General features: G+C 40.2%; 1 protein-coding gene across 1 annotated transcript in view; it reads left to right on the top strand.

Annotated features, from left to right (window-relative positions):
- Positions 1-27,243, top strand: part of RhoGEF64C (Rho guanine nucleotide exchange factor at 64C) — a 383,518-nt gene that overhangs the window by 206,999 nt on the left and 149,276 nt on the right. Inside the window, exon 2 of the mRNA XM_083143975.1 lies at positions 8,307-8,505. Within this exon, the coding sequence (XP_083000101.1) occupies positions 8,365-8,505 (141 nt within the window). The 5' untranslated portion in view covers positions 8,307-8,364. The remainder of the gene's footprint in view (positions 1-8,306; positions 8,506-27,243) is intronic.

Raw genomic sequence — 27,243 nt, 5'->3', positions numbered from 1 at the left:
ACACATAACTTGAGGTAATAATTAGCTAATAAGTTACATGGCTAATGCGAATATTTAAATAAAATGCTTTGGGGTGTGAAAGGCCTTGGACGTGACGTCATAAAATTGTACCCACCTCCATATTTCGCCGAAAGGTACACTGACTCAACGTTTATTTTGCATGTGCTTTAAGCGATCCAAATATTACGGAGGTTTTATGATACCAAGGTCTCAATGCCGTAACCAATTGGGAACCGGTTTTTGCCAATAACGAAGGAACTAAAGTAACGTTTCCATTGTTGAACCCAGTTCAAATTTTTAACGTTTCGTTTTCTTACATTTTGATGTGTTGTGTATATCCCGTGCAGGCCCTTTCACAACCTTGCACTTTCAATTTTTCTCGGGTTTTAATGATCAGGTAGGGATTTTTTTATAGGGGGGGATTTTCCTGGTATACCTTGCAAAGTTAACAAGTATGCCGTAGCGCCCAAAAAAATAATTTATTCATTCATTCAATAACAATTTGAGAAGAAATCCGTGGCAGAGTGGTTAGCACAACGCGCAACGACGGCAGAGGGTTCCGGGTTCGAATACCGACCTTGGCATGAGTTGTGTTTGTGAGTGTCCATTCATCCCTTTCGGGTTAAGGGGGGACACCTTTTTGTAGGCACCCAAATGCCTACACATTTACACAGCTTGAACTGCATTTTGCAGGCTATCGAGGCTCTGGCGCTACAGCCAGTATTATCCTCCATTTCATCTGCCTTCCCCATGGTGCAGTGGTAGCGTCATTGCCTTGTAATCAAGGGGTCCCGGGTTCGATACCCGGTGGGGACACAATTGGTTCCGATCCCACTTTAAACTATAGGTCCAGTCCCGATTAGCCTTACTGTGCATAAAGTGGACTTAAAACAGCAACTCAAACCAAACTCATCCATTTCATCGTACAGTAAAACCTGTCTATCCCGGACCATGATGGTTCCGTGCAAAATTTTCCGTCTTAACAGTTTTCCTTTTTATACAGGGTTGACTTTAAATACAGTATAGAGCGCTGGACAGATTTACATTTCGCATTACTTATAATGTAGAGTACTAATGCATGTACGTACATGAATAAAAATGCGATACAGTCTCAATAAGCATAGCAGAGATTACAATTATGTAACTGCACAACATGTTGGTACACTTTTTACAGTATTGTAAGAACGTACAGTACGTACTTATGTATCTTTTCGAACCCGGGACCCCTGGCGTCGTAGCGCGATTTGCATAGAGGGAAAGAGAAAGATTGAAAGATGGAATAAGAGAGGTGAAGAAAGATTGAGATAAAAGTGAAGAAAGAAAGAAAGAAACAAAGAGAGATAAGAAGAAAAATAGAAAAATGACGAAAGAACAGAGGAGAAATAGACAAAGAAAGGTGGAGAAAGAGGGTAAGAGATGAAAGAAAGAAACGGAATCGTAACAGCTATGAGTATTGTAGCGCATTCTTTCATATCGACAATGTTACCGATAAGCGAGTGCCAACAGAGGCGTGTTCCACTTACAGTATTGCATTGTTTTCTTGCGAGCGAAATAAATAAAGGAAGACATTTCCGTCTTACTGAGAATAAAAACATCTCGTTGGTCTTTAAATGGTGTTCCGTTTCCGCGTTCTGCGGACTTTTTTTTCCTCGTATTTACAGGTTTCCTTCTTATAGAGGTTCCGGAATATACAGTTTTTACTGTATTTCAATTCATCCTCGTCTTCGCGATTAGCCAAAAGTGGCAGAAAAGCGAAGTAAAATGAGTCAATCATAACCAAAGATCCGCGGTGGTCACGACTGCCACGCGGAGACCCGGGTTCGAAAGTGATCAAAGGTTAAAATTTTTCCGGCCTTGTCCCCGCATAAAGCGACTCTAGGAATCACCCAACCTCAATTAAATGGGTGTCTGAGGGCAACCCTGAGAGGTAAAAGCGACCGGACCGTGGTGCTGATCACATAACCTCCAGAATGGCCGAAATCGATAAAATGTGTAGGGCTTGACGCCACACACCCCTATATATGGCTCATGGCATAGTGCAAAGTGCACGGGGAAATTTACCATTTTTGGTTACACTTTCATATAGGTGTGACGGATTTCTTACTTTTTACAGGAGAAAGTACTTACGCAAATCATTTTCTGTAGCGTTGTTGATGTTCGGGAATGTAGTTTTGATCCATTTTAATACGAATACATGTTGTTTTCTGCGAAAATCTCTGTCCGACACGCTGTTTCTGCCGCCGCCATTTGCTTTCTTCACGAGAGCACAATGTTGCGTGTGTTAGATGACGTAAACCCCGTAGTCAGTGTTTCAAACCTCGGCGTGTTTTCACTATAACATGACGTGTCGAGTATTTTCATTTTTTTTTAAAAAAAAATAAACTATGCTAGCCTAACCTAACCTAATCTTACAGAAAATGGTTTGTGGGGCTAACGTGAATGGTTTGTGAGGCTAACGTCAATGGTTTGCAAGGTATTAGCATAATTTAAAATCCGGGCACGAAAGTAGGTATTTTTCGGTGAACAAGGTTGCAACACTGCATAAATCGACAAAACACTCACTCAACGCGCGATGAACCAGTCGCCATAATGTGCGTTACAGAATCGAAATAACGAATAACAGTAAGTACTCGTAAATGTAAGAAATAGACATATTTTCGTTAGAAATTCATTATTTCACCTAAAGAAATGTTCCACAATGCAGAATAGTACGTTAGCAATGTAAAAAAGTGCGAAATAGATGATTTATAGGTGTCACACCATACGAAAGTAGTATCCCATTTTTATATAACCACCCTTCATCAATGTCATATCATCACTCATAGTCATCGTCGCGATTAACCAAAAGTTATAGAAAAGCGACGCTAAATAACAAACACGAAACAACACACCACTTACTGGCGAAAACTGTACCAGTTCAAACCTTTTGGTCTTAATGAACGAAATTCGTCCGAAACTTCTGGAACACCCTGTATTGTATAAAATCTTCATTTTTACTGTTTCCTAACACAATCACCTCCATGTTCTCGGCTAACGTTATGAGGAAGTGAAAAAGGTCGTTTCCTCAGATATGGGAAAGCAGGTATTGTTTCTCAGTTTATCAGCTGCCAGCACCGCGTGAGACCAAGGGTTGTGCTGGCATAAAATCAACACAAGCCACTTAATGCCGCTGTTGTTTCCATTCGATGATTGATGGGCAATGGAAAAAATGATAGTCACTTCCTTGTGCTCGATAGAAACACGCTATATTGTTTGTTTCCAGGAAATATCGTTACGCGTCACATAAAACTGATTACAATAATAAAATTGATGTTTATGTTCGCTCCATGCTCACATAAATCGAATGTTTGTATTGTTCTCTGGCGGTGGGAGTAAAGCTAAGATTTTCAGGCTTCCTTTTTGTTGTTTGTTTACTTGCTTACATTGTTCAATTCAGCCATTTTCCTCCTCAAACTTCACAAGGGGGGGGGGAAGAGTGTTACAGGCATCGAATTATAATAGTAATAAAAACAGTACGAATATTTTAAAATGTTATCTTACCTCTGATAAGTTATTAAATTAAATTAAGTGTAAATTTCGATAAGACTGCTCAGCCATTATGGCGTCTGACTACCATGCGGGAGACCCGGGTTTGATCCCCACGCGGGGATAACCGGGACTTTTCCCACCTGTTCAAGCAGCTCCGGCGCCCACCCAGCGTCGTATATAAAAAGGTGGGTACCTGGAGAAAACTTTTGGCGGGTAAAGGCGGCCAGGGGCGTGAGCTGACCACATCATCCCCATCTTCGGCCGTGATCAGGAAAGCGCGTGGCCATAACTCCACACCCCTTATACGCCTTCATGGAGTATATTATGAATACAGTGGTGGCGATTGGGTTCCAGAACCGGGAGGAAGGTGCCAAAACTGCACGGGGCGGGGGTGGGGGGCAAAGACAGTATCCCTTTGTAAATAAGGTTTTGCATAGTGCGGGAGCAAAAGTGGCGAAAAGTGTGTGGGGGGCAACTGACCCCTTAATCGCCGCCATTGTATGAATATATATATATATATATATATATATATAATATATGGAAGGGGGGTATATACTCTATTGAAAGGTCTTGACGTGCAGATTCCGAATCTACAATCGCTTTCACTCTAGTTCAATTTGGGGCAGAGCGTCCCCTTGAATTTTTTTGGGTTTTATGAAATTTTGACTTTTTTTGTTTTTTAATCTTTTAAATTTTTTTTCGAAAATTATAAATCGCCATATCTCCGTTCCTAATTGAGCTAGGTGGATGGTTGATAGCTCGTTGGACTCGGAATGAAGTCCTCTTTCCGATTCTACAATACAAAATGGGGGTTTCCATTTAAAATTTCACAGTTGTCTTCCGCCCCGCCACCAGGGGGCGGGGGTGGGGAATCAAGTGTGATATCATTGAATTGCTTTCTTTCACTTATTACACACGTATATTTTTCGATTTCCGATTCGATGTGTATTTCTCCGTGACCGTTCCGGGACTTTTGGACCACCCGGTATATATATATATACACACACAGAATAGAATTACGTTTTTTCGAGTTAGTGTTCGCAGCATCGAAACGAGGCGTCAAAACAGGAAAACTATATTGAGCTTCTCTTAATGTGAATCTTGTTTATATTAAATACTATAGTTTTAGAGACTCTAGACGAGTCTCTTGTTGTTCTTGTTAAATTGCTGTTTTTGAATCCACAGAAAGGCTAATCGCGACTGGACCTACAGTTTAAAGTGGGATCCGAACCTCAATGACCCTCAATCGGGTATCCAAGCACAGGCCCCTTGATTACAAGGCGATGACGTTACCACTACGCCATCCGCTACGAGACTTTAGACGAGGAGGAGATAGACTTTGAAACACTGTTCAGTCTCGTCTCGTCTCTATCAAATCCCTTTGTTCAGTGGTCCTACTTTCAAGTAACGAATCCCTTTGTCTCGGGGGCGGCTTCCCTTAAATCATCCCCTAGCAGGGGGTTGGGGTGTTGTGGTTCATATATCATATCATAGCATGACATCGTGTTGCGGTGCATGCTTTCATTTTCACCCCCTCCGGTCAAACGGAAAAGGGGATTTCGCTTGTCTCCAATGGAGATAGGGGTGGGCAGAAAAGAGGCCAATGTGATTAATTGGGGGTGCTTTGAAAGTAAGATGTGTGTATCCGCTTGGGGGCATACGTCGCGTGGTCTCTTACATAGCACTCTTCTTTGGCGTACAGGGTGGTCCTTTGTTTCCCTTTCACTTTATTTAGTGGTGCATTTTCCAAATGAAAGTAACACCTCTACGGTGCAATCTGAGTCTGCACCATGTATAATAACCAGACTGAGCAAAATATGAAGTCAGGGTTGTTAAATTTAAATAAATTCAATTCCGGTCCAGGAGAGAAAATCAGCAAGCTTAAATGGATTCTGGACCGTAAATAACCTTTTCACCCGTAAAGTATTTAAATTTGGTCCATGAACATTTTTATCCGGATTAATTTAAATACGGTCTAAGTACCGTATTGAAATGAAACAATACGGAACTTGGACCGAATTTAAATTGTGCGGGGAAAAAAGGTTCCTGGACCGAATTGAAATACTTTACAGATAAAAAGATTCTTTACGGTCCAGAACCCATTTACGCTTGCTGATTTTCTCTCCTGGACCGGAATTGAATTTATTAAAAACTCCTGGACCTTTAACAACCCTGAATATAAGAGCATTGTGTACCATTAAGAGATTCCCATATCAAGATTAATGCGTATTGTGTACACATTACTTTACTTTTTTTTAGACACGATTTTGAATTGTGTGTGTGCGTGAATTGGTATGTGTGCTTCTATTTTCATGTATTTCATTTATTTGTTTAATACCTCTCACATGTAATCCTACTATGTAATACCTAGTCCTGAGTTATGTGGTAGAGCAGTCCTAAGTAGGGATGGTGAAACGGATCCGAGAGTTTCGTATCTCAATCCCATTATAATATTACCACACCTTAAAAGGTATTATGATCTTCGATTGCAAAGAAATTTTTCATTAGTTAGTCCTACAAGATTGTTTTTTCAAGTGTTGTTCCTAAAATACGCATCGGCTAACACACTCGTGCACAAAAATAATCTTACTTGTTTAACATAAAATGTCAGAGGTGATTTTGTAAATGCCATTGAAACGAATATGTATTCATCCGAATGTATTGGAAATGGAAACACACATAAATGTGAGACATTCCATTCCAGGATGAAACCTTTAACACATATAACAAGATAGAAATGTTTATGCAAAAATTATACAATTGTTCTGCAGTTACAGTTTTAAAAATTAAAGTAAAACATTATAATATATGCAGTGTTATATAATTACAAAGTGTAAGACTAACAATTGTAAGTGTATTAATTACAAATCGCGCACGCGCGCACACACTATATATAAACTAACTAACTTCCTAGCCTTCTTAAACCCGAAGGTTCATGGCTGCAGCAACACAGGCCTTCCATCTTTCCCTATCTTGAGCAAGTTCTATATATTCTTTTCCATCTCTACAGATTTCCCTTAGGTCCATCTCAACGTTGTCCCTCCATCTTCGTCTTGGCCTTCCTACAGGTCTCTTACCATCAGGTTTCCCAACAAGAATCCTGTAAACTCCTCTCTCCTCTCCCATTCGTGCCACATGGCCTGCCCACCTAAGTCTTCTTGATTTAATTATTCTAATAATATCTGGACATGAATACAAATTATGTAGTTCTAAATTATGTAACCTTCTCCACTCACCTGTCTCCTCATCCCTTTTAGGTCCAAATATTTTCCTAAGGATCTTATTTTCGAATACTCTCAATTTATGATCCTCTTTCAATGTAAGGGACCAAGTTTCACATCCATATAATACTACAGGCAAAATTACTGTTTTGTATATTTTAACTTTTAGTTTCTTAGATATTAAACGAGAAGACAAAAGTTTATGAAGAGAGAAGTAACATGCATTTCCTGAATTAAGCCTACTTTTTATTTCCTCTTTAATATAATTTTCATTTGTTAATATTACTCCTAAGTATTTGAATTTGGAAACTGGTTCAAACGAGTTGTTATCAATAATTAGATTTTGATTATTACCTAACACTTGGTTTCGGCCTGTAAGCATATATTTAGTTTTCTCTTTGTTAACTTCCAAACCTATCTCTTTAGCAGTTTTGAAACATATTTTAGCATTATTCTTAATTGTATCCACATCATCCCCCAATAAGTCTACATCATCTGCATATGCTAACAACTAGTCACACCATTTAATTTTAGCCCTTCTTTAGTTTCTTTTACCTTCCTAACAGCATATTCTAAGGCAAAATTAAAGAGCAATGGAGATAATGCATCTCCTTGTTTTAACCCATCATGAATTGTAAATTTGTCAGACATATTAATACCCACACGAATTTTACTTTCTGTTTCACTGGTGCATATTTTTATCATACTAACAAGCTTCTTAGGTATTCCAAACTCTACTAATATATTATATAATTTATCTCTTTTGACCGAATCATATGCTTTTTTGAAATCAATGAATAGCTGATGGACATTTTGATTATATTCCCACTTTTTTTCAAGTGTCTGTCTGATGTGAAAAATTTGATCTGTAGTTGATCTGTTACGTTTAAATCCACATTGATAATCACCTATAATTTCATTAGCATATGGGGTTAGTCTTGTTAAAAGAATGTTAGACAATATTTTGTATGTTGTTGAGAGTAGAGAAATTCCACGGTAATTATTGCAGTTCATTTTATCACCTTTTTTAAACACAGGAACAATTATGGATTCTTTCCACTGTTGAGGGATTTCTTCTTTATTCCATATTAAACAAATTAATTTATGAATTTGACATATTAATGAATTTCCACCATATTTAATTAACTCAGCTGGTATTAAATCAATGCCAGGTGCTTTGTTATTCTTTAGCCTTTTAATAGCATCTTTAACTTCAGTCAAGTTAGGTTCTGGAACTATATATATATATATATATATTAGTGTGTGTAAGTATGTATGTATTTATATATATATATATATATATATATATATATATATATATATATATATATTAGCATATCAGCAGGTAACAATATGTTATAGACACATTCTTACTTTCCAAAGAAGCGCTTTGTATCTGGCTATCCCTAGTCCTAAGCTGAACCTCGCTCGGTAGAGAACAATATTATTCTCTTTTATTTACCCAAGATGTTCAATGGCAAGATGTAATGTGTTATTCAAACGAATTTCAATCAGTGATCAGTTTTGTCTTACATCAGTTTTGTTCTTTGTTCGCAGTGGAATCCCTGATCTTGGAGTCCGTCCAGCCATCCCACCGCCCCCATGATGCCTAAGAATGGAGCAAGTGGCTTCCCTCCCCCTGAAGAGCGCCTACCACAAGGACTTCTTCCCAGCGGCTAACAACATGAGACGCCAGTACAGCAATGTCGCCGCCTACGAGTACGAACCAGCGACATACTACTGCGCCCAGTCGACGGTAAGTGTTGATGCAAATTCTGTCTTTTTAAGTTGTAATTAGCGAACTTCTTACTCATTCCCTTGTCCTCGGTCTTCGTACAGTTTCCCTCTTTAACCGCGCTGGTCTTTTGTGGCAGTTTGCACCTGTGCCAATCCCTGCTTCGGCCTACTTTGCCATTTTCGTAGCTAATCTGAATTGACGTGAGAATTTGTTTCCGGATGTGAGGTGTGGCGAGATCATAACAAGCCCGGAATTGGAGCTCCCACTTTTTTTATTTTCGAAATCTTTTCAAAGCGATATTTTCCCATGTGGAGCCCTTCCCCCAAGCCCCCAGCATCCTGCTTCGTACTCCGTACACAGGAAAAATATTTGTTTGGGGGTAACCAAAACATTAGTTTCCTGCAAGCGAACATTAAATGGGCTATAAAGAAATAATAAACCAGAACAAAGTCCTTTTGGTAAACGTGCCGGACCCCGTAGCGGAGTGGTTACCCATACAGCACAAATCTCCCAGCGATATCCATTGGATATTATGGATGTCCATTAGATATCCAATTCTGGATATCCATTTGACATCTATACTATATCCAGAACTGGGCATCTAAAACTCGACAAATTCTTGATATCTAATACACAGCCTAAACGTGTGTAGAACTGGTTGTAAGAAACATTGTCCAATTCCAAATAACCAATACGTCGCCAGATCTCTTCCAAAACTGAATATCCAGAACACATCCAATTCTGGATATCCAAATCATATCCAGATCTTGTCCAAAACTGGATATCCAAAATACATACAATTCTGGATATCTAATACGTGTCTAGATCTGATCCAGAACTTGTTATCGAACAATGAACATAAGTAGGATATGTTTCGAATATTAGAAAATTGTAGGGGTGTGCAACATCCCGAAAAGTCAGGACCGGGATCACGCGTTTGAGTTTTGTTTTTAAGTCCTCTTTATGCACAGTAAGGCTAATCGGGACTGGACCTACAGTTTAAAGTGGGATCCGAACCACTATGTACCTCTGCCGGATATCGAACCCGGGATCCCTTGATTACAAGGCGACGACATTGACACAACACGAGCCCTACCGTGGATTAAAATGGCTGTGAGTTTAGACGCCAGACCCTCGTTAGTCAGGTTGTACTACGGGTAAGGGATGTTGACAATTGGCTGTCTTCAGAAAGGGTCACCCCTTGCACCCCTAACCGGAAAGGATCCAGGAAAGACGAAATCAGATGACGATATTAAATGTAAGTGATTCCTACGCTGACATTTGCTACTGATTGTTACAAGAAAAGCAACCCTCCGACAATTCACCCAGTTTGTCTCTGCCTGGTTCCTTTCTTGCATACCAGGCCGCTTTGCTCATTCCTCATACCTGGGTACTTCGTGCAACGTCCTCCAGTTGGACAAAGTTAATCCTGAACCACACGAAACTGTATTACCAGTAAGAATGCCCTAGATGGCGCTGTATTGGCTACCCATTTGCTAGTTTTCGCCTCGCACGATACTAACTACCGTACTTGTCGATGAACTTTTGTTCCCATAAGACATTGTGCAGAGCAGACAATCTGTAAAGATGAACGAGCAATTTGAAGAATGTCGTAGGTGAATTACTGCTTTGTGCTTGTATTAAAACTTAAAAAAAGAATAGTATGAACTAGAGATTGTCTCGAAAAGAAAATTGTAATCAATGCGTATGGATACGTTTATGGTAAGGTAAATATGAAATACTTGGGATTAAGTTATATAAGATACACATACATATCGTTTATAATAAATGTGATATTACACACATTTCTTCTTTAACTCTTCCTCTACTCCTCTGTTCCATCTCTTCTTCTTTCGGTCTTTATCTTCTTCTTGGTTCCCATCTTCTTGGAGCAGGATAGGCGAACCACTTGGTTGGATATAACTTATCTAGGTAAGACGAACTGATTGCCACACCTTGCGTAAGAACTAATGGTAAAAATATTCTGCTACCTTGCAATTGTCCGTAAGCTCTTTCCAACAATCGCCAGCAAACCCACACGATCTGTGACGCTCTATTGAATGCAATTACGTCACCGGAAGCAGCAGCGGCTCTTCCACCGAAAGGGAGAGAGAAAGGAATGTTAATTGAGGCGAAGATACACCGGAAGGAGCGAAAATTAAAAAGAGGAACCCAGAAGGATTTACCGGGAGAAGAACGAGATATCGTAACCCTTGATGCAACAGGAAGCATGGACCATGGGGCGCTTTCCAAAGCACTTATTATTGGTTATGACGGGATGCTGGCGCCATTTGCAATTCCATGAGCGGGCTGATATAGGGGGCGCTGTGTGTGTGTGTATAGCGAAGGTTTCTCCTCATTAAATAACTCCTGTGATCTCCGTCATGGTCGCACCGGTGGGTTTCTACCATTTCCCCTTCCTCCCATTGTCTACATTATTGTTATCTTGAGGGGCAGTCGGGATTTCAAACCGTCTTATTTCTCCTGCAATTCCTTCTCAATACGCCAGGCCTATACATGGCTAAACTGTCCACCTCTGTGGGGAAGAGGATGTCACAGCGCGCTACGACGCCAGAGGTCCCAGGTTCGAATCCCAGCTTTCTGAGCGCCCCTTTATCAGTTTCATCATATCGTTACTCATCCAGCCTCCCCGATAGCATCGTCACCTTGTAATCAAGGGGTTCCGGGTTCGATACCCGGTTCAGGAACATTGTCCAGTGGTTCGGATCCCATTTCAAACCCTCGGTCCAGTCCAGATTAGCTTACGAGTGCATAAAGTAGACTTAAAACTCAAACTTTCACTTATATATCGATTACAAAGTGTGTGGGTGTTTGTGCGTGTATGTATGCCTGCTCAGTAGCTGAACGCGTTAAGTGGTAGACTATCGCAGGTTCGATTCTAGGTGTAGGCATGGGTGTTTACTGTGACTTACCATTCATCTGGGGAGTAAGAGGCGAACCTTTCTAAAGACATCCACATGTCAATTTCGCTTCCACACCCTGGAGTTGATGTTCTAAGTCCACTTTATGCACAGTAAGGCTAATCGGGACTGGACCTACAGTTTCAAGTGAAATCCAAACCACTGTGTTCATCCACTGGTATCGAACCCAGGACCCCTTTAGTATACTAGTGAGCTCGGAGAGTATACTTCGTGTTATGTCGTCCATATATGTTTTGGATTGTCCCTTCAACCCTCTAATCTTTCTAATGTTATCAAGGGCTAAGATTTTCATGACGTAGCATATTTATTTTGGTAAGGGTGATGTGTTCCCCAAATATATAGAAATTCATATTTTGAAGAAACTAATTAAATTAAGGCGCTTTTTAAGGGCATATTTGGCAATGTTTGCGTGATGTAGCATATTTTGATGGATTTTCGGTCATATTCAGCATATTTTAGCATTTTCAAGAAATATAGCCATTTTCGAAATTGATTCGTTCTTACTCCCATGTTTACTCGAGTTTTTTTTTTTACTGTAGCAAAATCTTTTTCATTTTTATTTGAAAATTTAGAGAAAGTATTCATTGTGCATTGAAACTCAGGGCCCATAAAATAAACTAAAAATAGTACGTGTGTGAAAATATCTCAGCATTTGGATATTGATGCTTGAAACATTCCAGTTATAAGGGCATATTTTTCAAATTATAGTGCATATTTTGTAAAATTGTATGTCATAAGAGCATATTTTTATTTTGCATATTTTGCTGATTTTTATGTCATAAAAATCCTAGCCCAAGATGACCATTCATCTTCATCTTCTTGATGAACAAAAGTGGCATAAAAGCGTCGTAAAATAACAGAAATAAGGATTACGTATGATTGTAGAGAATGCACCCAGTAGTCATTGATGACACCAGTTGATGACGTCAGACAAAAATGTGCATGGAGGTAGAACGGGCATATTTCCTGGAAGGCAGATACTTTTAGTATTCTACTAAATACCATTCATAAAATTCATATTTTTACTAAACGTGTATTTATATATCGGGGTTTTCTTGTTCTCTACCCAGATAGTACAGAAAACTTGCTGCAAACCTGCAGCAAGTTTGCCATGGCAAGCTGTAAGTTTGCTGCAAGCTTGCACCCAGCTGTCTAGTTGCCATCAGCCACTTGCCAAGGCAAGCCTGTATCGAACTTGCCACAACTAGCTGTAAGTTTTCGGTAGTTGCCTTTGCGCAAAGCAAAAGCGCTTGCTAACACTAACTTGTCGAGTACCACTTACATCGAACTTGCATCCAACTTGCCATATCAAATTTATTTTGACAAGCTACAAGCAAGCTATCGTAAGCTTGCCACAAGCTTGCGTGATATCTGGGTACGGACTCCTCTGTCCCAGTGTGACGCCATCACTGACTGGCACCTACCGCAGCTGCAGTATTGCCGACAGTCTTGGGACATATTTGTAACCTGACCCGTTGGGCAAGGGGTTCAATTACACTGCACTGCAATTCCTTGGGAGAACACGGAACTCCCAGCGCCAACCGAAGCGTCTGCAATCTTCCAACAATGCCTACAATGAGTTTCCCATCCGCCTGCACGGGCCGAGAGTGACTAATTGCAAGTGCTTCCATATCCTTGGGTCATGCGAACAGCAACCCCTCAACTTCGACACTCATAATTCCGTGCACGCGCAAGGGGGAGGGGGGCGCAAGCCACCGTAAAGATATTCCATGTCCAACACAATTCCTCGCCCGGGCAGATCATGAAAGCGTGTACAGGTGATTACAATTGGCACGAACAATGAAACAATTAACGTTTCGCCAGGCGTGAAAAAAGCTAACAATGCTATGCTATCCGTACACGTATTAATAAAATGCTACCCAGCCAAAGATCTTTCCCGAATCTCCTCAACCAGTCTTGCCAAACAAAAAAAGTGAAAGTACATATGTATGGGAGCTCATTACGACACAATATTTTTGTGGTTATTGTTTCTGTCGTGTTTGTATTATCAAGTGTTTTAGAAGCCATTGTTGTCTGCGCATTACGCTTCATTGTTGTAATAAATCGTTTTCCCAAGTAGGGATTGTCATAAATGTAGTGAGATTTATGATATGTGGATGCAAGGGTGGAATTTACGTGTTTATATATTACACGTTTCAGTAGCATGCGCTTGCACCACTGTGTGTAACCGAGTTGTGGAAATGAAAAAGGGCGTTGGGAAATATATTTAGTAATTAGGCATTGTTGTGCGAAAGTGACTAATCGCCGAATCGGACCTACGGCTTTACGGGTGTGCGAGTCTGTGTTGTGCGGGCGTTGGTTCGTATTTCGTCACATCAAGTTGCTTTTTATGCCACCTTTTTCACAGTCGCGGCAATGAGGATCAATTGTGATGGGTTTGACTAGGATTTTCATGACTTAGCATATTTTTTTGGTAAGGGTGATTGATGTGTTACCCAAACATATGAAAATTCATATTATGAAAAACTAATTAAATGAATGTGCTTTTTAAGGTCATATTTTGGCATATTTGCCCATTTTTGCCATATAGCATATTTTGATGGTCATATTCAGCATATTTTTGCATTTTCAAGAAATATACAGTCATTTTCGATGTGAATTCGTTCTTACGTCCATGTTTACTAGAGTTTTTATTTTTTGGACTGTAGCAAAATCTTTTTTATTTTTATTTGAAAATTTAGAGAAAGTATTCATTGTGCATTTCAACTCAGGGTCCATAAAGTGAACTAAAAATAGTACATATGTGAAAATATCTCAGCATTTAGATATTGAAATTTGAAACAGTCCAGTTATAAGGGCATATTTTTCAAATTATAGTGCATATTTTGTAAAATTTTAGGCCATAAGAGCATATTTTATTTTGCTTATTTTGGTGATTTTGAGGTCATTAAAATCCTAACCCTGGTGATGAGATTCAAAAGATGGAGAGAAGAAGCACAATGCTGTGATCAGGTTCGAACTCAAATCAGGGTTTTGTCTTGGGGGGGGGGGGTTGTAAGGGCGAATTTAGAACCAATATAACAATAAATCGCGACTTTGTGTGTGGGGGGAGCTCCCCGATGACGTAGCTGTAACGTCGTCGTCTTGTAATTAAGGGGTCCCGTGTTCGATCTCATGCTAGCTCCGATTTCACTTTAAACTGCAGGTCCAGTATTAATTAGCCTATCCGTGACCAAAGTGGACTTCCAACTCAACTGGGAACTTTGTGACAAGTTTTATGGGGGGAGGGGGTCAGAAATTGTGGGGTGTTAAGGTTGATTTATTTATTTTACTTCGCATTTTGCGTCACTTTTGGCTAATTTGCGAAGATGGGAATGATTGATTATATTGATGAATGGACACTCACAAACACCCATGCCCAGGCCGGGATTCGAACCCGGGACCTCTGGCGTCGTAACGCGATGTGCTAACCCCTGGGGGTGTTAATGGGTTGTTGGTGTGTGCAGTGGTGAAAACTAAGAATATGAACACAAATGAGAAAGGAAGAAAACAGAGGAAAGAATGTGAGATGGAGACACTGGCGTGTTCAGAATTTTCTAAGGGTTAGTGGGTTACGTATACTTTTTTAGTAGTTAAACCTCATTTGACTATATTTTCCTGCCTTTGACGGTTTTTTTTAGGAATACTTGGCAAAGGGGGATTATGCTCCCCCCCCCCTTTCAGGGTGGAGAAAGAGGGAGGGAGAGAGAGTGAGTGAAGAAGTAACCCAGAGAAACAGAAATCGAGGTATAGATTCGTACTTTCCAAAAAGAACCTAGCATTGTAAAGTCATCAAGTACCGCTATAAACACCATCGGCAATGATCTCACCACAACAGACACAGCACCGACTGTTTACACTGCGGGAAACACAAGTGTGTGACAATTGACAGATGTGGGATACGTGGAGTGTCACGCCAGACGTGCCAGGTGTTTGGAGCGCTGAGGGAAGGTGAAAATCTACCTCTCTCCGCTCACAATTCGCCGGAAGTTCCTTGTTATAGGTGGCGCTGTAGTATCGTGCCCTTTTCCATATCCGGTTTGCTAGTTAAGGAACATAGGAATTGTGGAGTAGCCTACGCAGGAATATTTTTCAAAGGGGCATTATGTGAAATCATATTTATAATGTAACTAAATAGAAAAGTAAATTACTAAATATTTAAAGATACATTTTTATTAAACACATATAAAGGAATTAATTCCATACTTTTTTATATATCAGATATTTTTATAGTACCAAATTATTCCTTTACTAGTCGGTTCAAGATGTCAATAAATTAGAAATATAGTTAAAATAGTTTTATTGTGCATGTTTTTAGTTTTTGCTTTCTATTAATACAGGCAGACTAGACACACAGACACTCTACTTTGTGTGTGTTAGTAAAAACGAATTGCTTATCTTTTGTTGTAACAAAACCTCTTCCCCCCCCAGAAAATTATTTTTGGAGGGGGAAATACCCCCTGCCACCTCCAAGTATTTCGTACCTCCGAAGGAGGCTGGAATTGAATTTGAATTTAAAATTTTGGGTGCGTCAGCACTTAGGCTATTTTGCACCCGTCACATTATACGGGGCCCATCCCCTTACCATAACAAAAATAAAACATGTTTCTGAGGATGTTTTCTTGGTTAAAAACTCCGGCTGTAAAAAGGCACTTGACGCCAGAGCCTCGTTAGTCTGCAAAATACAGTCCAGGGTGTACTATGTGGAAGCATCACCCCTTTGCATCCCTGGAATTGAAAAAAAAAATTAATATCACATAGCTACTTTCTACGTAGAGGCAGAATACATTATAAAACATTTCACAATTATCATTTTCAAACTGTTTCAAAAGTTGCTCGAGAATCCCAGCCTGGGCATGGACATTCTCTGAATTTCATCATCATTCATCCTCATCTTTACGATTAGCCGGAAGTGGCGTAAAAGCGACGTAATATAAACCAAATCAATCAATTAATCAATACAAGTTGCTCAAGGACAAGAATAGTAATCACTTTGTGTCGTCCCTAAACGCTTTTTACACCCGTGCTTCTGAAAGTACCAAAAGCTGCGGACAGATGGCGCCTAAGTACAGAGGTAAACTTTCTAACCGCTCGTCTGAATCTTTCAGGAAGTTTATGATATCTCCGCTAGGTGCCACTGTGAAGCAAAGAGAAAGCTTTCAAATTTTATTACAGCAGAATACGTACTGCATAAATCTTGTTACAAGCATTTAAGTCGCCTATTTATTTTTCGGATGATGATCTTGTGCGTAAGGACACAATTGGGTAACATTATCGTATGGGTAAAACGGATTCCTTCAAATTTCCTTCAAATTTACAGGAGAAAGTACTTACGGAAATCATTTTCTTGAGCGTTTTGGAAGTTCCTGAATGTAGATTTGATCCATTTTAATGTGAATGCGTTTTGTTTTCTGCGAAAATCTCTGTCCGACACGCTGTTTCTGCTCCCGCCATTTGCTTTTTGCATGAGAGTGCAATGTTCCGTGTGTTAAGACGATGCAACCCCGTAGCCAGTGTTTCAGCCTCGCCGTGTTTTCACTAGAACCACCTGTCGAGTTCGGAACAAGCCATTTTTCCCGAATGGGTGTCACTTATCGCACAACATTGTAGCAACAGTGTGTTCGGACGTCACAGGAGAGAGCTGTTTTTACAATTTTTCTTTGTATTTATGCTAATGGAACCTAACCCAACAGGCCTAACCTAACCACGTAGGCATTCCTCGTCTGACGTCAATATTCAAGGTTGCAAGATGGTTGTGCGTAAAGGAAGATCATTAACAAATTTCGAAAGAAAGATGGTTCCGACCCGAATGGGTGTCACTTATCGCACAACACTCTAGCAACATTGTGTTCTGACGTCACAGGAGAGACCTTTTTCATGTTAGGCAATACAAAGGTAACGCGTCTCTTAGCGAAAATATTATTTTTTCTTTGTATTTATGCTAATGGAACCTAACCTAACAGGCCTAACCTAACCACGTAGGCATTCCTCGTCTGACGTCAATATTCAAGGTTGCAAGAGTGTTGTGCGTAAAGGAAGAGCATTAACGAATTGCAAAAGAAAGATGGTTCGGAATTGCGAAAGGAAGATGGTTCCGAATTGCTGTTTATGGAGAATGAACGTGGTAAATCGCAAGGTTATTTTACAAGTTCTACACGTAAATGCGACGTATTAGCATAATTTCAAATAGGGGCACGAGAGTAGATATTTTCCGGTGAACGAGGTTGCACCACTGCATAAATCGACAAAACACTCTCAGAACGCCCCCTAAACCAGTATGCTATCACGGCCATAATGTGTTACAGATTCGAAACAACAAGTAACAGTAAGTACTCGTAAATAGAGAAAATAAACATTATCTTAGTTAGAAATGCATTATTTCGCATTAAGAAATGTTCCGCAACACGTTAGCAATGTAAAGAAGTCCGAAATATATGATTCGTAGGTGTTTCACCCATACGATAATAGTACCCACAATTGTATCTCATTTGGGCTATATTAATAAAGAACTGCGTTTCGTCATTAAGAGTATATCCTGGCATAATATAAATTCAATAGCCAGAATAGATAATGTACATACATTTGTTCATTGCTGAAAACTGTTGAGTTACAAAATCTCCCTATAAATTCAAAAATGTTATTGCAGAACACAATATTTTGCAAGCGATGTTCTTGCATATTGATTGCAAAATTATTTCGTTGCTAGGCCTATATTACTTTCTTTCATGTAATCATCATCACTCTTTCACATCGTCGTGATTAGCCAGAAGTGGAAGTGAAACGACCTAGAATAACGTCCAATAATTTCCAAATTAATTCCTACTTGTGTAATGGGAACACAATTCATTTCGTTGCTGAGCCGATTGTTGAAAACAATTTAATAGGGATAAAGAAGAAGTTTTATGTCGTTCTAATTAGGTTAAACAGAAAGATAAATCTATGTATTTTGGTTACATAATGTATATAACTACTAAAGAACTGTATTGTGCTTTGTAACTATAAACTATTGTCCGTTAAAATTGTTGTGGCGTAGAAAAACCCGATAATAGTAGAAAGTACCAATCTTGATGACAACATTGCGTCCTTTGATAGAGGGAGATTATTTCCATAACATCTTTGGCTGTTATGCATTTGAAGCTTCGGAACGAGTCACAACTCTCGAAGCAGCCAATGAACGAAGCGAGCCACTGACGTCATCTCAACCCAGAACCTATCGCTAAGCATCCTGCTCAGGCTCAACACGCCCACTAGGCTCGCAAGACAGACTCGCGTAGTCCGCTGGAGATGTTCCGAAAGTAATTCAACTCTACTATAGGGTAGTTGCATGTGTATATGTCATGTAGGTATATGGGGTGATGTGGAGGTAGAGCAAGCTCCACTTATTCTTGATCTCTTCCATAATTTGGATGATGTGGTCAGTATCAGCTGATCAGGCACCCAGTTATCTAAATGATACGACGGTGGATGGGCCTGCCGCTCAGAAACATGGAAGTGACTGGAAAATTTCCTGGCCCAGATCGCCTGCCACGGGATTCGAACCCGGTTCTTGTGGTAGCCAAAGGGATTTGTCCAGAATTTTCCATTGGGAGAAGATAAGGTCGTTTTAAGGGGGAGCTTCTGCCTGGCCGAATGGTTGGCGCTGAGAGCGGTCTCAGGTTCAATATCCGGTGGGAACTCGAAAACTTCGATGTTGATCGCAAGGACAATTCGTGGATGATTTTTATATTAAGGTTGCCTTATTTCAGTTCGCTTTTTGTGCCACATTGTTTGCTAATTTGCGAAGATGGGGATGACATGATGAAATTGATGAATAGACACTCACAGACTTCCATCTCAAGGCCGGGATTCGAATCCGCGACTCCTGGCGTCGTAGCGCGATGTGCTAACCACTCCGCCACGAGGGCCGGCTCTTACGTTATGAGCACGTCAGCATATAGGCTATTTGTTTGTGCCCGTCACACAATACAGGGGCAAGCCCCTACACCAAGACAAAACAGAATAGAACCGTAACTATAAGATAAAATGTCTGTTCAAGAACTTTCCCACTCAATTTCTGAAACTTATGACTCCTTGCCAAATGGCTAGGACTATAGTGTGTCTGAAAAATCTCCATAACTAGGTTAAAACAGGTGTAAATTAGCACTCGGCACACGTACAGACAAACACAAGACAATACGACAGAGTATTATACTGGCTGTGTGTCCAGACGCCAAACCCTCGGTAGCCTGCAAGACTACAGTTACAGTGGTGTACTTTTCAGTATTTTCTCAGAAGGTAACACCCGTAATGGCAATTGGGGAGCTAACTTTAAATCAATAGCAACTGATTGCAGTCTCGAAAGCCAGGAAACAGCGCCGATGGGATTTATACGTCGACCAATGAAAAGCAGTTTCGAAGGAACTTGCCCTCAAAAAGGGCTGTGACGTAACGGAGCAAAGTAAGAAAGTAAAGTGCTCCCCTGTGCTTAGTATAGGGGGTAACGCCCCACACTTTCTTGATCCGGTCGTGAGTGAACATCACGCACCTGACCGCCTTTAGCCCCCAGGGTTTCCCCCCGGGTACATTCGACGCCCGGGGCCGCTTCCAACGTTAGAAAAGTTCTCGGATTTGAACCGGCCGAGGATCGAACCCGGGACCTTTAGCGTGGTAGCCAGACCCGTTACCGACTGAGCCAACGTTAGGAAATTAGTTAGGTTAGTTGTTAGGCCAGTTTTAGACCGATAATATTGTTTAAGGTCATTTTTAGACGATTTAAAGGCAAATTACCACTGAAATGACGCTAGATACTTTGTACACTCAACAGCAAAAGTAAACGTTGGTAAATTGTACATTACCATTTTCGTTCACTCTGTTTTCCATGATGTGATGATGATGTGATAATGATTTGAAATAAAAACGCCAATACGTCAGTGGCGGGTTCAGGAATTGCACTTTGGGGGGGGGGCGATTTTGCCGCGGGAGTCCATTCTAATATACGTTTACATAGAACTGCTTGCTCCGTGGTCCACAGGAATTAACATGCACAGGTTGGAAAACAGGGATACCGAATTCCAGACAAGTAAAGCTTATTTATTATTTTCTTCCATCATTATTATACAGCGTGTCCACAAAGTCCTGCTACCGTTACAATGAAACTTAACTCCGAAACTATATGAGATATAGACACGCGGTTTTTTGTAACGTGTTCTACAGCTCTCAACGTTTTATTTACAATTACCAGACTCAGCATACCACACACATTGTGCCTTCTCCTGTGCTGTCGTCATTGTCGCTTACAACATAATCTGCAAAACACGTTGCAAAAACCGCATGTCTTTCTCATGTAGTTTAGGAGCTACTACGTTTAATTGTAATGGTAGCAGAACTTTGTGGACACTCTGTATATCTTTCCATTGTCGTGATAAACCTAAGGATATAAAAATACAACTTAAATTTGGGAAATTAAAACAAATACCTTTTCTATAGAGTCATGTCGTCCCTGTTGAGTCAGGAGAATGTGAAACTTTTCACAAAGCATTTCGTGTCGTTTTATTTTTTAAAATTTTAATTTGTAGCTTCCCCGATGGCGCAGTGGTAGCGTCATCACTTTGTAATCAAGGGGTCCAGGCTTCGATACCCGGTGGAAGGACATAGTGGTTCGGATTCCACTTTCAACTATAAGTCCGTCTCGATTAGTCTTTCTGTGCATAAAGCGGACTTAAAAAACGGAACTCAATTTTAATTTATGCTCTGTCCCGGTTATCTCTGTAGCAAGGTCGCGTATAGCGGTAGAGAAGGGGGGATCGAGTGGGAAGAGCGAAGCAGTACACGCTGGTGCAAAGTCTGGTAAATGCAGTCGCTTTCCCCCTCCACGCAATTCCGTTCCCTCTCACGTTTTCATTGGTGCAACTTGTTTTCGTTCACTTGCTCCAGATATAGTTGGGACAGAGTATAAATGCATATTATTACCAGAAGATCTCAATATGGAATTAGGAACAATTAATAATATTGATACTCGATATTACAATATTTACAAAATAGTCATGCCATAATCCATAATGCTTTACAACAATAAAATAAATGATAGTTTACATGTACAGTAGTGAGATACAAGTAAAGTAGAGATTGAATATTTATCCCTGCAACTATTGCCGTTGAGTGTACAATCTTTTAACCTTTTGCCGCCCAAGCGTCTCGAACGAGATACCCAAATGTAACCCTCACTGTCCCAAGCGTCTCGATCGAGACGTTGTGTCAAGGTCGTAGTTTTTACGTTATAACTTTTCTGTTTTTGGCTAGAATTTCGATTTTATTTTTTTATATTGTTCCTAACACATGTATTTAACAGAGATAGTTTTTTGCATTTTTTTTTGTCTTCATGAAAATGGAGGGGAAAAGGCGGGAAAAGGTACTTCTCTTTTGCGGCTCTTTTCAACGTCAAATTTTTGCCGACAAAGGAAGACCGGCTTTGTTGTTCTAAAGCAATGCTTTTCACTCCCTCCTGCTAAGTGCATTCGAAGGAAACTTGTTTATCAGTATCCGATGTCAAAATGAAAATTTTCCGTGAGGACGCAAGCACGGGGTGGGGGAGGGGGAAGACTGGTTGTTGAATCTGCGTTGTGAGAATGGAATTTCGAAGCGCGCTGAAGGAAACTTTTTTTTTTTTTTTAGCACAAGTGTCCACAAGTGGCAACAGGGGTTACCCAGCATTGTCTAAAAATAGAATTTCAAGCAGCTGCAAGAATTGGCGCTCATTTTTCACTACGTTGTAGCTTTTCGTCCGTGAATATTGTGCGCAGGTGTCGTTTTGTGCCCAAGTGCAAGGACATTTTTTGGGTGAAGTGACAATTTTTTGAAATAATTTTTGGGGGTTTTCTCCCTTCCCCCTCCATATATACGCCAAATTTGCATAAATTTTGCATTTTGACATTTTTTTCGGGGGGCGGGGGGAAACACCATTTTTTTAAAGAGAAGTATTTTTGAGGGGATTTCCCCCCTTTCTCCCCTCCATATGTACGCCGAGTGTGCATAAATTATTTATCGTCTGAATCTGTGATTCATTCTGCGTACAACGGTATATCTTTCATATCTGTAGGGAATTTAGTTTCTGAGCTATAGTCATTTCAATATAACTCTGCATTTTGAAGCTTGAATCAGTGGCGTGGCGACCATTCCTTTTGGGGGTACAACTCAAGTTACATTGGTCATATGATAATAATGCAAATATTTTTGTGTTCTTTACATGTCAGCGATAATTTCTATGTGCATTTTGAACTTTTCATATCCTTTTTTTCGGGGAAGCGGGTAGAAACCCCATTTTTTTAAAAAAAAGTATTTTCAGGGGATTTACCCCCTTTCCCTCTCCATATATACGCCGAATGTGCATAAATTATATATCTTATGAATCTGTGATTCATTCTGCGTACAACGGTATATCGTTCATATCTCCAGGGCAAATAGTCTCTGAGCTAAAGTAATTTCAAGGTACCGCTGCATTTTGAAGCTTGAATCAGTGGCGTGCCGACAATTCCTTTTGGGGGTATAACTCAAGTTACATTGGTCATATGATGATAATGCAAATATTTTTGTGTTCCTTACATGTTAGCGATCATTTCCATGTGTGTGTCGACACTGTCATGTAGTTTTTGCTTGAGGGGAGGGTGGGGGAACAAACTTTTTTCCCCCGAAATTTTGGAATTTTGAGAGTTAGCCCCCTCCCCCCCGCCACATATACGCCGAATTTGCAAAAAAATCATATAGTCTGAGTCTCTGGTTCATTCCGCGTACAACGGTATATCACTCATCTCTCTCTCTAGGGCAATTAGCCTCCGATCTACACTCATTTAATTGAAACTCTTGCATTTTGCTCAAAATCGGCTCGGGACAGAGAGGCTTACATGTGAAAAAGGCCTTGGGCGGCAAAAGGGGTGGCAGTGTTAGGAACACTTGATTTGAGTGTTGGTGTTTGTTTTGTTAAGTCATTGACGAGACAGGTTGAGTTGTTTCGCCGAGCTGCGGATAGATGGCAGCAGTCGCTGTCATGTCCTTCATTACTGCTTTCTCAGCTTGTGTGACAACTGCTTAACAAGCCGGAAGAAGTTTAATAATACCTGTATAGATGTCGTTTGTGTTTAGATTCAGGCAAGCAGTCGCCGACCACTTGATTACATACCCCTTCTTCTCTCACTCTCTCGCTGTGTGTGTGTGTGTGTGTGTGTGTATAAAAACTGGCTTTCATATCGCATCTGCTGTTTCTCACTCCTTGTTGGTCAACTTTCTCCTCACGTTTGGGTTTCCCCTTCTTATAATAATGCTTTGCGAATATAGACTCGTGGATGGGAAAGCAGCTCGATCACAAACCATTCATTCGGAGCCCCGTTGGAGTAGCGGTAACAACGTCGCTTTGTAATCAAGTGGTCCCAGTTTCGATACCCGGGGGAGGCACATAGTGTTTCGGACAGTAAGTCCAGTCCCGATTAGCCTATCGGTGCATACGAAGTTTCAGACTGCTACTCTCATTACAACCCGTGCTGTACCACTCTGAACACCGTCACTTTAATTATAACCACCTATAGAAATGTTTAAAAAAAGTCCATTGTATTTGTGACCCCAAACTCTTTGGATAAAATAGTGACGTCATGATAGCCAGATGGCCTATGTTCTGACGTGTACATAATTAACAGAAAGCAATCCTCGTGATTAGCCAAAGGTGGCAGAAAAGTCGACGCTAAAATTAAACAGGGAACTTTAAAGAAAAACAAAAAAAAAATCACCAATGTTTTTGCGAAAGTGACTGATGCAGACTGTCTTGGAGAAATGCACGAATACTTGCAGGAAATGTGCCTCAAATTAATTATTAATAACATTAATAAACAATCTAGTTCACGTTTTACAAGTACCCGGAACGTAGGATCTGAAATCAAGTTACAAATATTGAGAAGCTATGAATGACAATAATTTAAGTGAAAGTCACTTTTGTTATTCAATCTTCGTTTTCTCTGCAATATCAATCTCACACTTTCCAATGTCTGGTCAAAATTAGGGGCACCTACTTAAGTCACCGACGGGTGACATCGAATTATGGAAAAACTGGGCTACAAAATCACATCTAGGCATCCAGAATGTAAATGTTGTAGGGCAACAACAGAATTTATCCCCTTCCGATGTAAACAATTATAATCATTAAAATGTCCTCGTTGTCTTGTAATACAGGAGTCCAAGGTTCGACACCCTGCGGCAGCATGTGTTTGGAGTTACACTGCAAGTCCAGCCTCGATTAACCTATAAGTGCGTAAAGTGGGCTTAAAACAATAACAATTCAATTCAGCTCACCCCACCCCATAAATTGACAATATTGACACACTTCCAAAAAACAAGCAATAGCTTTACAAGTTTTAGGAGCATGTGAAATAAAAAAAATTCATAGTGGTCGAGAGGACTACAGGCATTGCCGTAGAATTTAATCAATAGTTTAAAGGTGCAAAAAATTTGAACAAAAAAAAAACATGATCAATTCAGCCCGGTCTCGCAGACTATTAAATATTGAGTGCGTTTCGAAAGTCATAACGAATCGAACGAAAGTAACTGGGCTCGTGAATCTGGTGAAACCAGTTATTTTACAGACTTAAGGGATGCTCTAGACAAAAGCGCAGGCGCAGCGTTTTGTTTATAGAAATTTTCCGCATTTCCTTCTGACAGAAATAAACTCCTCTGTGAACACTATTACTCATTTTAATCGCATTGTAAGAACAGTTATGACACACTCATCTTGCGCATGTTGCTTCATATCGCTCTCTGTTACAATTCTAATACATTTTCCGAACTAGTGCAGTTTGAAGACATCATGCACGCGCGAGGTCTGCAAGCAGCAGACGATTCTCACCGAACGAACCAGCCTCCTGGCCCGTGCGTTTGGTGAATCTCGTTCTTTCACGAGACGCACGGAATGCGACTTTCGGGACAGCATAATGAACCTCACGAAACGCACGGAAACACTTATGGGACAGCCAGTTACCATAACTCGTTTAACGCCTTAAATTCGTGCGACTTTCGGAGCGGGCCCATTGATAGCAAGAGGACATGTCCCTGTGGACCCCCTTTATCACCGATACCGCCTGTGTGTATTTGATTGTCATAGTGTGACCAGATTTTCTTAAACGAAAAGCAGGACATCCATGGATGCATATAGGGGGGATTGCAGCTATAACTAAAAGAGCACAGAGCCAAGTGCACCCTCCCTCTTTGGCAATGGGAAAGTTATGCTGTTTACATGTCTCCTGAAATATTACACAATTCTCTTTAATCTGTTTTCATCTTAATTTCATTTCTGTTATTTAACGTCTCCTTTTTTCACTTTTGGCTAATTGCAGCAATGAAGATGAGTGATGATATAATTAAATTCATGAATGGACACTCACGAAGTCGACACCAGGACCTCTATCGTTCAACCACTCTGCCCAGGAGTTCAACCACTCCCTTCTTATATATTTCCCTTTACATTTCACACTTTTTGTTCCTCCTTTTGGTTATCTTTTATCTTTTTACAGATTAACCTTCCTATCTCTCTCGTTTTTTTGTGTGTTTCCTCACTTTCTTAGCATAAAACATCCATACATAGTGAAATAATATTAAAATATTCAAAACTGAGAAGATATTTGTCTCTTGCCGCAGCTGTAGTAATCATCAATGCATCAAACATGTAAATCCACAGAATTGCGCTATTTTTAATTTTCAAATCACCTCTGCATATACTTTGTCATCACTCGGTACCTTCCATATAATATCATGAACAGACTGTGCAATATCTGCTTCTAAACAATAAGTATAAGCTATAGTAAGACCAAGTTCGCGAACCAAGCGAGAGTGAAAAATTTATATCTACAAGTATTTCTTTCCAAAGTATCAATACTGTTAATTTAAAAGGCACGAACAGTTTCACAGAGGTAAACAATTTGCCTGGATGTTTTGCAGGGCATTTCGCAGGACTCAGTTAAAAAATAGGACATACAGTAGACTCGCGATTAACCGAGGCTCCAGGTTGCGTATTTACAAACCCTATAGTACTGCAGAACCTCCAGCGATATTTGGCTACTGATTGGCTGCCATTCCGGAAGTCGATGCAGCGTTCCTTCAAGTTAACGCTAGATGGCAGGGTTCAAATTAACAGTGTAGATTTCAGATATCCATCCCAACAAGATAAGAAACCCATTTACACTAAGGTTCATTTTTTAGCAAAATTATTTAAATTAATGTTTTAAAAGACAGAAATCAGTACTCTTCTTGAAGTGAATGATTTTTCTATTTAAAGTCACATCAGTGCAAACATCGTAACTACCAATGAGTATTGAGAAAATTATGTATATCCAACGTATACCATTTTAAACATTATATTTTATTATATAAACGTATATTTCTTAACATAATTTCGACAATCTGATTACAAACTTTATTAATATATATAATCACAAGGCTTATTTTTCCATACTTTTGCTGTAAATGAAGAAGCAAGGAACAATGGACACGAAACATAAACACTTCCGGTGCACACAGCCAATCAGAAAGCGTTATATAGAGGAAGATTATTTCCATAACATCTTTGGCTGTTATGCATTTGAAGCTTCGGAACGAGTCGCAACTCTCGAAGCAGCCAATCAACGAAGCGAGCCACTGACGTCATCTCAACCCAGAACCTATCGCTAAGCACCCTGCTCAGGCTCTACACGCCCACTAGGCTCGCTAGACAGACTCGCGTAGTCCGCTGGAGATGTTCCGAAAGTAATTTGACTCTACCTCTGGTTCTGCATCACTATAGGGTATGTAAATACGCCTCCAGGTT

Source organism: Lepisma saccharinum, chromosome 22 (genome assembly GCF_977018435.1).
Source record: "Lepisma saccharinum chromosome 22, izLepSacc3.1, whole genome shotgun sequence".
NCBI classification, from domain to species: Eukaryota; Metazoa; Arthropoda; class Insecta; order Zygentoma; family Lepismatidae; genus Lepisma; species Lepisma saccharinum.
The sequence above is the reverse complement of the archived record's forward strand: the minus strand, read 5'-3'. Positions and strand labels throughout refer to the sequence as shown.